This window comes from Stegastes partitus, unplaced genomic scaffold (assembly GCF_000690725.1).
Source record: "Stegastes partitus isolate 25-593 unplaced genomic scaffold, Stegastes_partitus-1.0.2 Scaffold528, whole genome shotgun sequence".
Taxonomy (NCBI): domain Eukaryota; kingdom Metazoa; phylum Chordata; class Actinopteri; family Pomacentridae; genus Stegastes; species Stegastes partitus.
Window position 1 is genome coordinate 180,930 of NW_007578259.1, and position 10,142 is coordinate 191,071.

Here is a 10,142-nt window from a genome sequence, read left to right on the forward strand (position 1 = left end):
CAATCACCAATTAACCTCAGCATGTTTCTGGACTGTGGGAGGAAGCCGGAGAACCCGGAGAGAACCCACGCTGCACGGGGAGAACATGCAAACTCCTATATATATATTACATGTATCTCATTGCATTAATACTCTTTACACTGTTCATACCGTTCATTCCACCATTTATCTCTCCCTGTAGATTTACATCATCTATGTTATCCATACATCTGTGTGTTCGTGGTGCTCTGTCCAAACTGTTAAACACTGCTGGTCAGAGGCCTAACTGCATCTTGTGTTCTGTGCAATGCCAATAAAACTGAATCTAATCTAATAAAGTTGAATCTAATTTGCACTGAAGCTCACACAGTGTGCAGAACTAAGACAATCTAATTCTATTGACACTTTAACTCTTTAACTTATTTGCCAGACAGACAAGAAGTTGATCAAACTGAGCGTATTTTGTGTGTCTTTATACTCCTGATTAAAAATAAAAAATAAAAAAAACCTGCTTTCCTTCTGGCTGTTCTTTGTGCCCACCGTCCATCAGTGTCCAGGAGATCCACCAGGCTTTGTCCATGAACACTTCATCCACTGTGTGCACCTTCAGCAAACATCTTCTGCTTTCACTGCTCACCTCTGCGTCCACCAACCTCTTCTGTGGAGAGAAGCAGAGGATAGTAAAGGTGTCATCTGTGCCATCGACTGCATGGCTGAATAATAAAACCACCTTTAGGGATGAACTTCAGTGAGCTGCTGAAGACTCAGAAACGTGACAGTCCTTCTCTCGGTCCGTCGTACAAGAACTCGTGGCCCAGTCCGTTGCCACACTTCCCACAACAGATCTAAGACAAGAGCAAAGCTCAGCATCCACAGATCTCAAGAAGCCCAGACACGGTGCTGTGATCTACCTTTATGGGTCCCCAGGCTTCAGGCTGTCTGGAGACACTGTCCTTGTGGAGCGTCTCTGAGAAGGCCGGCCACGGAGAAGAGTGCTCAAACTTGGACGAGCTTGAAAACAGCTGGTGGCCACATTCAGAACACACATACACACCTGAGAACAGAAGAACTCGTCAGCAGTGGGTTTGGTGTCTGCTTCACACGCAGCCTCGTGCTTTGTTTTCCACTCACCAGGCTGGAAGTGATTCTTGTATTCTTCTCCACCAGAAAAACAGCAGTAAGACATTTCATCCATGTCAGACGCCTCAGTGCCTGAAAACCAGCAGCACTGTGTGACCCGGCTTCAGCCAAAAAAAACCTGCAGCTCCAGATCAGGTGACAACTGTTGCTCTTGTGTAACGCTGAGCTCACTGCTGCCACCTAGTGGCAAAACCTCAGTAGTGGACAGTGCATGTACTCAAGTACTGCACTCAAATACAACTTTAAAGAGCTTGTACTTGTACTAAGCTACTATATGCTTCCACTCAACTATGTTTCAGAGGGAAATTTTGTACTTTTTACTCCTTTATCTTATATCTGACAGCATGAGGTACTTTTAGAATAAAGATTTTACAAACTGGACAATATAAAAAACTTTCAAAATACAACACACTAAATTAAACCAGCTTTTCATCCTTTTGGCTTCGTACAAAATGCAGTGTGTAGTCAGGGTCACAGTGATTCTTCCTTCTGAACTTCTCACATCAAATTCAACAAACGCCCAATTTATCGATCCAGCATGTCACCAAACACAGAAGATTAGAGAAAAAGTAATAAAAACTAATAACTGAGTTGTGCACAGGACTTTGCTTTTTCCTCTTTGCTCTCCTAACAATCATCCGCCAGAATGTGAAGTTTATCTGCTGTTGTTTTATATAAAACTGTATATAAAATAGATCAAACCAGCTCCACCTGCCGCTGCTGCAACAACATGCTACTGACACATTAATCATTTAATTATGTCAAAAATAATAAATAAAACAGAGGAAACCAGCACTTCTACATGAAGACATGAACCACACTCTGCTGCAAATATCTGCGCACTTTTACTTGTAGTATTATTACATTGCCATGTTGGTAGTTTTACTCCAGGATCTGATTCCTTCTCCCACCACTGATTTCATCGTGTACAAGTCTGACGACATTTTTATCACATATATGAACAATTTTATAGACATCAAGTAATAATCAAAGTGTTTAAAGAAATTAACATTTTTTGTATTTAAAATATATTTATTAGATTTCTTTGCCATCCATTTAAATATAATTCCCCGGCATATTACATCAGCGTGTTTTAATTTAATGAAACTAACACATATTTATTGCTCCGTATTTTCAGCTTCAAGCACATCAAAACACTGCAGCTTGTGGCCGTAGGTTGTTAAAAAACATCCTGAGAAATCTGTTTGAAAGGTTGACATGTTGCTAGATTCAGTTTTGCTTCAGGAAGGTGGTTGAAAACGGGAAACCCAGCAAGGAGCAGCAGACAGAAGCACAGGAAGTCTATTCGTCCAATTGTTCAGCGTGAATCTGAGGAATTAATGATTGTGTGATCAGTGAGTTTACTGCGTCTGTTGCATAATCACGTTGTCGTGGTCAGTCCTCTGTTCTTGCTGTGCAGTGAGGTCACCACTCATCAGAGTTCTGGTTCTCCCAGACCGGGCTTTGTCCCAGAACCCTTCACTGACTGTCCACACCGTCAGCAGCACAGAGACTCCTCTAGTCCAGCAGCACGTCTCTCCCAAAGCTCACCTTACTGTCCATCGACCTTATCTGTGGAGAAGACGAGACGAAGATGAGCTGCAGGAATATTCTGCTGAGTCAGAGGATGGAATCTGCTGCCAGGTTGTCATCTTTAATCTTTAACAGTAAAATGTGTATTTCTGGTTAATATTGTTTGATGCACATAAATGTATGTGTTTTACTTAATCTACTGATGTCGGCAGAATATCTGTATTACTCTATTCTATATCATAAAGAAAAACATTGAAACGTGCTGTTATAGTGCATTTAAAGAGAAAAGTAAGTGTCCTGGAAGATGCACTGCTACACTCAGGTTCTCTGTTCTCAGTGGACACGTCCAACATGCAGTAAGTGGATCCCTGGAGCCCATAAAACACAAAGAGAAGCTGCAACCTCGCGCTGTGCTAAAACCTGACCGGTTGTACCTTTAGGGATGAACTTCAGTGAGCTGCTGAATATTCAGAAGCGAGACACGCCTTTGGACGGCCCGTCATTCACAAACTCGTGGCCCAGTCCATTTCCACACTTCCCACAGTGCACCTGCAAACAAGACAACACGCATCTTACTGTGAGAGCGATTTGTCGGCACTGTTTCCATATTTCTATTATTATTTCTATTTTATTTTATTCTGTTTTTATTTTATCTTTTTGCATTCTTTGCACAAACACCTTCGCTCTGGATCTGGGAAACGCTGTCTCATTTCACTGGGTACTGTACAGCTGTATGTGGCTGAAATGACAATAAAGCCCTTTGAATCTTGAATCTCTTGAGTCGTGAACTTAGAGCATCCAGTAAGTTCTTCACAGGGACACGCTGATTCTAGCTGGTGATATACAGACAGGTGACAACTTAAAGGGAAGCTGGAACCCTTAAGCTCTGCAGAAAGCGATCAGGAGGCTCCGTTATGCTGCGGAGGGACTTTAGGCAAAGCGGCTCTGAGTGATCCCCTCTGTCCTGTGATGAAACATTTCTATCCTGATGTGAGCGGTCACTTCACAGCGCTTCCTTCCACAGGGTGCACGCCGTCTCTGGATGGTTTGATGGGAACGAAAATGGTGTAAATCTCACGCTACAGCCTTCACAGTCACTGGATCTCAACCAGACTGAACACCTTTGCATCAGCGTTTTAACTCTTCGTTACCATCTTCAAAGTACCACATGAGGGAATATCTTTTGGAACAACGGGGGTCCGTCCCTCCAGCAGAGCTCCACAGATGTGAGAATCAATATCAGGGTGCATTAAAGCGGTTTTGGTACCATATGGTGGCCCAACACCTTACTAAGACGCTATATGCTGGATTTTCCTTCAGGCTGAGAAATGAAGAGAGGGCACTTTGACTGCAATTACAGCCGTGACTGGATAACCCGACACTAAACGTAAAACCATCTTCTATGTCGGATATCAAGGCTGTCGGATTGTCCAGACGGAGGTCCAGATACGAGGAGGGCTTGATGCTGGAAGGATCATTAGTTGTTCATTATTGTTCATAGTTGTTATAATAACTAGTAGGGCTGGTCCCAGTAGAACTTTCTGCTCTCTGGATGTTCAGGCCCAATAATGATGAATATCAGAACATTCTGTGCGGTCGGGGGACACTTCCACCCCGGGGCAGCGCTCTGACGGGGTGGAAGTGTCCAGAACACACAGGCAGTACTTGGCTGCTGATGCTAGTTTAGTTAGCGCTCACACTTCTGTTTCCTCCATCGGTGGCGGCGGGGGAGTGGCAGATACGCTCCACCGTTACCATCCATGTTTACTTCCATAAACACTGAGCACGCTCGCTGCGTGTGACGTCGTCGTGTCCTCTTCTGCGCATGCGGGACACTTTTGGCTCGTATGAAGTTCACACAGCAGATCACATACAAGTCGCATTGAAGTGGAAACGTGAAGGAAGTCACAAAGAAATCCTCATTGAGCATCAAGTCCTGCAGTGTGAACGTAGCCAATCTGTGGGATTGTTCAGTCAGATAATACGCCGTCATCCTGATTGGTGACATTAAATGTCATGTCGGAGTCACAATCCAAGGCTGTCGCTATGTTAAGGCTGTTTTTATGGGTTCTGTTGGTTTTTCCTAAAAACCTGTCAGATAGCAGGTTTAGGATTGTTAAGGGTCGATTATCGAGTCACGACTGTACTAAAAAAAAAATAAAAAAATGTGATAAAAGACCAGAGTAACACTTGTTGCCAGTACCTTGAAAGCTCCAGGTCTCTCCTCGTGTTTGGACACGCTGTCCTCGCGGATGGTCTCCGTGAAGGCCGGCCACGGGGACGAGTGTTCGTACTTGGAGCGGCTGGAGAACAGCTGGTGGTCACACTGGGAGCACACGTAACTCCCTGAAGAGAAAATAGTGACAAAAACTCATCAAACTACGATGTGTAACATGCACACAGAAACACAGAATCACATGAATGTAGTAAACAATCAGAAGGGATGTGAGGAGGGTCTGAGCTTTGATAGGAGTGTTTATTTGGATTTTATTTAAGTTATTGCATTCTGTGAGAAACTTTTGCTGCTCGAGGCTACAATGAACCCACGAATGGACCAAAGCGTGTTCAAGCATGTCAGAATAATGTCCAATAATTCAGTACATGTGGAATTCAAAAAACAGAATCCACCAGGAGATGGCTGCACAACATGAAGAATGAACTATTTCAAATTAAGACTGTAACCCAGCTCTAATCCTTTTTTGTACTTAATGCTGCCTCGTAATGCTTTAAGAATGTGTTGGGGTTTGTTTTTAATGAAAAGTCCAGCTACAGTCTCAGGTTTTTCCATTAATGATGGAGGACTTATTAATAATTAACGCAGGTGATCATGTTTGTGATCATCAAACTGCAAAAAACAAACCTGTTCTGTGGTATTAATGCTTCTGAATAAGGTGACGGTTAAAGGGTGTGTTTGGAAAAGTGAAGTCCAGCTTCTCAACTCATCTAGTTTATTGGTTCAGTTGTTGTTTAACCGGTTGTGTTGGAAAAGTTTATCAGCCCGCAGCTTTTTCCATTATTTCTGCCAACATCAACATTTACTCCACCAGAGCAGATGGAGAACTATTTTAATGTTAATATTTAACACAGATCTTAATCGTCCACCAGTCGGGTCAGTGTTGACCACTTTATTTATTTATTTATTTAATTCCCTATAAGCTGAAAAAGAAATGAGCCTGTTTTTGTGGTTAAATTCTTATAAATAATGCTGCTATGTATTGTTTTAAGGTTCTTAAACATGAACTGCAGCTTCTCGTTTGAAGCTCCGTCCACTTTGCTAACAGACTTGTTGTGTAACTGAACGACGCTTCTTACAAAACTTCACCAGCTAACAGCGAGTTAACACTTCCGTAACTAGTTTATTTATTATTATTATCATTATCAATAAAATATGTACAGTGTCATTTATCCCTACAGGTTTCTGCCTCCTACATGGAGTCTGGTGCATCCTACACGGAGTTTGAAAACTTATTTCGGCTACTTGGACAGTTAGCGAACAGCTAGCTAGTTTTCATGAACTTCCGCTACAAACAAAACGACACTCGTTACGGACACGTTTCAAATCAAGTATAAAAAGTCAAATTCATGCGAGTACCTGGTTTAAAATGGTCTTTAAAGACCTCCCCACCGGAGAACGAGCAGAAGGACATCTTTCTGTGCGTCGGACTGAGCACTTTAATCCGCCTCCTTGTTTAAAGACGCGAAGAAACAGTCCAAACCTTCAAAATAAAACCACACAAGGATTAAGTTTAGTATTTGTTCGTGTGGGTTTTTTTGTTTCTTTTTATTTTTATGTATGACTTCCGGCTGCTTATATGCCATATAAATAGAAACAGAATGGACTACTTCTAACTATATCAGACTTTTATTTTGTTCAGTCACCACTAATTAATAAAATAAAATACATCCTAGAAAAGTTATTATAAATGTAGTAACTTTTTTTTAAAAATGGCCTCCAGCATTTTATATGCACTAATAATAAAATAGTATCGACTCTCTAATAATACCTTTTATTTTTATTTAATTGATAAAAATCTGTATGTTCTGAATTGTTAATATAAATATATTATCCTGCCCTTGAACACGAGCATTGCTTAACTGATAACTTTATTTAATCTAAATGTAATAAATAGATAATCACTAAATTTACCACCTTAGAAATCAGGTCCCTCTCACTGTCTTTAAATTACTCAGTGGCCACTAAAATACCTGTTTTAAACCATTAAAAAATAGCTTTCCTTAGACTAAAGAGATGTTGCTGCAACAAGACCAGCGTACAAACTATGTTTTACTTTGTTGTTTTATCCCTTGTCACTGGTTAAATAACTTTCTACGCAGTTTGGTTGCTGTGCTGCTTTATTCCTCCTCCTCCGACAGCTCTTTGACTTTTATTCTGAAGGGCCGCACCAGCGGTGGTTTATTGGTTTCCGGCGGATCTCAGTGCGGCTGCTTGACACCTCTCCGCTCCGGTAGCTGAGTTTGTCCGGTGGTTCCTCCGCCGTCTCCTCAGACATGGACGCCACCATGTTCCAGCTGCGGTCGTTCGTCCACCAGCGGCTGTACGCGGCGGCGGAGGAGATCCTCGGGCAGGTGGAGAAGACCATCACGTTAGCTGTGTACGAAGCCGAAGTTGGTCGATCCAAAGAGGAGGCGGAAAGTCTGCGACACCCGCTGGGCCGCCTGCGGAACAGCCCAGGTTTGGGACGCTGCTTCAATGTGATGCTCGGTTGCGTTTTGGTGCACGAGTGTGGAGGTAGACGGAGGAGTAGCTTCATGCTGCTGTGTGTGTGTGGCTTCTCTCTCACGCATGCGCACACGGTCCACATAGCTGCTGCAACTGTTGTAGAAATATTTAAATACTTCATAGCTTCAGAGCACTTTTCCAGAAACTTCCAGAAGATGCAGAATTAGATTTTTCACATTTCGTATCTTCTACTTCTTCCATCTGTTGCTGCAGAACTTCCGCCGACCAGCACCGCTGTGGATCACGACACCACACCGCTGCACGAGAACCAGAGACCCTCCACACCAGAAGAGTCCACCTTGAGTCCCGAGCTCCCAGGACCTTCTAAATCTGCTGCAGATCTGGGCAGCGATGACTGGAGCTACTGCTCGGCTGAGACGGATCTGAAGATGTCCCAGATTAAAGAGGAGCAGGAGGAGCTCAGCGGTGAGAGTCAAACATCTGAGGTTAGTTTTCGACCTCCTGAACTTGTGAAAAGTGAGCAGCCGGAGACACAAGTGTCGTATGAAATGCAGCCGGTTTCTTCAGACTGTTCTGCAGCTCCGAGTGAGGGCAGCAATGAGGAGCCCAGCAAAGAAGAGGAGGCAGAGATGATGACACAGAAAGCGACGGTGTTGCGAGGAAGAAGCAGCAACAAGAACGGCCAAGCAGCTTACAAGAGTCATTCTGCTAAAGGCCCAAAAGATCGCAGCTTTTGCCATTTGTGCGGCAAAGGATTTCAGTACATTGGCTCGTTGATGAAGCACATAAAAACCCACGAGGGTAAAACCAACTGTAGCTTCTGTGGGACGACACACCAGTCCACCAAGGAGCTGGTCACTCACCTGAAAGGCTGTCACAGCAAAGCCTACTTCTGTGACATTTGTGGGAAGACTTTTTCCAATAAACGATGTCTCCGACTACATGAAAAAATACACACAGGCTTGAAGGAGTTTGTGTGCCAAGAATGCGGGAAGACGTTTCACCGCAGAGAGCATCTCATCGTGCACGTGAGGACTCATTCTGGGGAGAAACCGTATCACTGTGACATATGCGGGAAAGCGTTCAGTCAGAGCCAGAACCTCACCATTCACAAGAGAAGCCATTCGGGGGAGAGACCGTATCATTGTGACCTGTGCGGGAAGCTTTTCAACACGAGCAGCCACCTGAAGACACACATGAGGTACCACTCGGGAGAGAAACCGTACCCGTGTGACATCTGCGGGAAACGTTTTCGTCAGAGCGGACAGATGACGAGACACAGGACCACGCACACAGGAGAGAGGCCTTACGCCTGCCACCTCTGTGGTATGAGGTACAGGTTTGCTCCTAATCTCAAGGTGCACTTGCAAACTCACGATAAGGCAGCTGCTGAATCCCAACAGTGAGGTTTACCAGAAAGGTTTACGTGAATCGCATTACTCACGTTCATATCTGACACGCAGCATTCCAGGAGTTTACCTACAAATCACAACATGCTGTTTGGTTGTTGGGGTGGGATCATCATATATTTGAGAGAAGCAGCCTCTAAATGAACCCTTTAGGTCACATTTTCCTTTTTCTTCAGGTTGAAACACTTTCAATGACTTTGACTGCTTAGACCCTCTGATTAGATGTTGGCCTGTAAAACAAAGGTGACATCACAGCGTTTCACGTCTTATTTAATTCTGCAGACTTCAATCTGATTTAGCTTTCACAACCCAAATTGTAAAACTCTCCAGTGCTAGTGTCTTGCTGGGCCGATTTAGCCTCGTTGTCATCCCTCCCGACAATCCTCGGAGGAATCTGGTCTAAGATCTCGGTCTGAGCTGATGTTTGGTGCAGATTATTTGCAAATGTGAATCGTTTAAGATCCAGTCTTAAACCTCCTGAACTGCCTGCAGACTCAGGGGTCACAACGTGGATGTTTAGGAGTGAATATCTGGATGATTATCTGGGAAGCGCGTTGGTATCGAGCTGAGCCTTCAGGTTAACTTTAGCTGTAGGTAATAAAGCCTCACCTCCCCACTGTTTTCTCATTCGGACTCGTTTAGTCTTCTGCTTTAGCTCGATGCCACCTGATTTCAAAACCTGTCAGGATGTTAAAACTGGTCAGTGGGTGAGAGTGGCATCTTATTCAGAAATAATAGAAGCAGAAGAGAAACAAGGATGCTGCATGTGAAATAGTACCAGTACATCAGCTCCAAAAAAGAACCTACACAGGAACAATCCAGAGTAAACGCAAAGTCAAAGGAACATTCAGTGTATCAGAAAAATCTACAAAGAGGTTTATGTTACAGCATATATGACAGACGATCCTCGCTGATCTTCAAAGCAAAAATGATTAAAAATGCCTCTGTTTCCCCGAATACGTGATTTAATCTGTGTTGCGGTGATCATTTGAACACACAACCAGACAGACTTCTGACATTTACACACTCGAGTCCAAAAGCTCATCATCAGACAGAACTTGCTGCTCCGTCCCCTCACAATCGCACAAACACCTCTGAGATGGCGTGAACGTCCTGTTGTGATGTTTGTCTACATTTTTTTATTTTCATTTAGAATGATGGTTGGAAGAGCTTCTGTACCTGTTAGAAATGGGTTCATTAGTCCTTTAGGTTGCTGATTAGCTGATATATTGATCCAACCAGGTGAAATCAGTTTACTGTGGACCGTCAGGAACCTCTGCAGCTCTTCTCTTCATGCACTTCATGTGTGTGTTTTTACTTATTGCTGTGTGGTCAGAAGTTTCCACATGTTGGACAATAAAGTGTAAATTCACATCACA

General features: G+C 43.5%; 2 protein-coding genes and 1 pseudogene across 2 annotated transcripts; 1 reads left to right on the plus strand and 2 right to left on the minus strand.

Annotated features, from left to right (window-relative positions):
- Positions 1-605: 605 nt before the first annotated feature.
- Positions 606-1,203, minus strand: LOC103361755 (methionine-R-sulfoxide reductase B1-A-like; annotated as a pseudogene).
- Positions 1,204-1,945: 742 nt separating this feature from the next.
- Positions 1,946-7,126, minus strand: LOC103361742 (methionine-R-sulfoxide reductase B1-A-like). Its single transcript, XM_008287915.1, is given in 5 exon segments — positions 1,946-2,691; positions 3,087-3,201; positions 4,856-4,998; positions 6,245-6,368; positions 7,057-7,126. Coding segments are annotated over 4 exon segments (333 nt in total). The 5' UTR covers positions 6,300-6,368; positions 7,057-7,126; the 3' UTR covers positions 1,946-2,671.
- Positions 7,127-7,153: 27 nt separating this feature from the next.
- LOC103361741 (zinc finger protein 397-like) lies at positions 7,154-10,142 on the plus strand. The gene is made up of 2 exons (XM_008287914.1): positions 7,154-7,345; positions 7,607-10,142. The coding sequence occupies exons 1-2, from the start codon at positions 7,162-7,164 to the stop codon at positions 8,758-8,760; spliced, it is 1,338 nt and encodes a 445-aa protein (XP_008286136.1). The 5' UTR covers positions 7,154-7,161; the 3' UTR covers positions 8,761-10,142.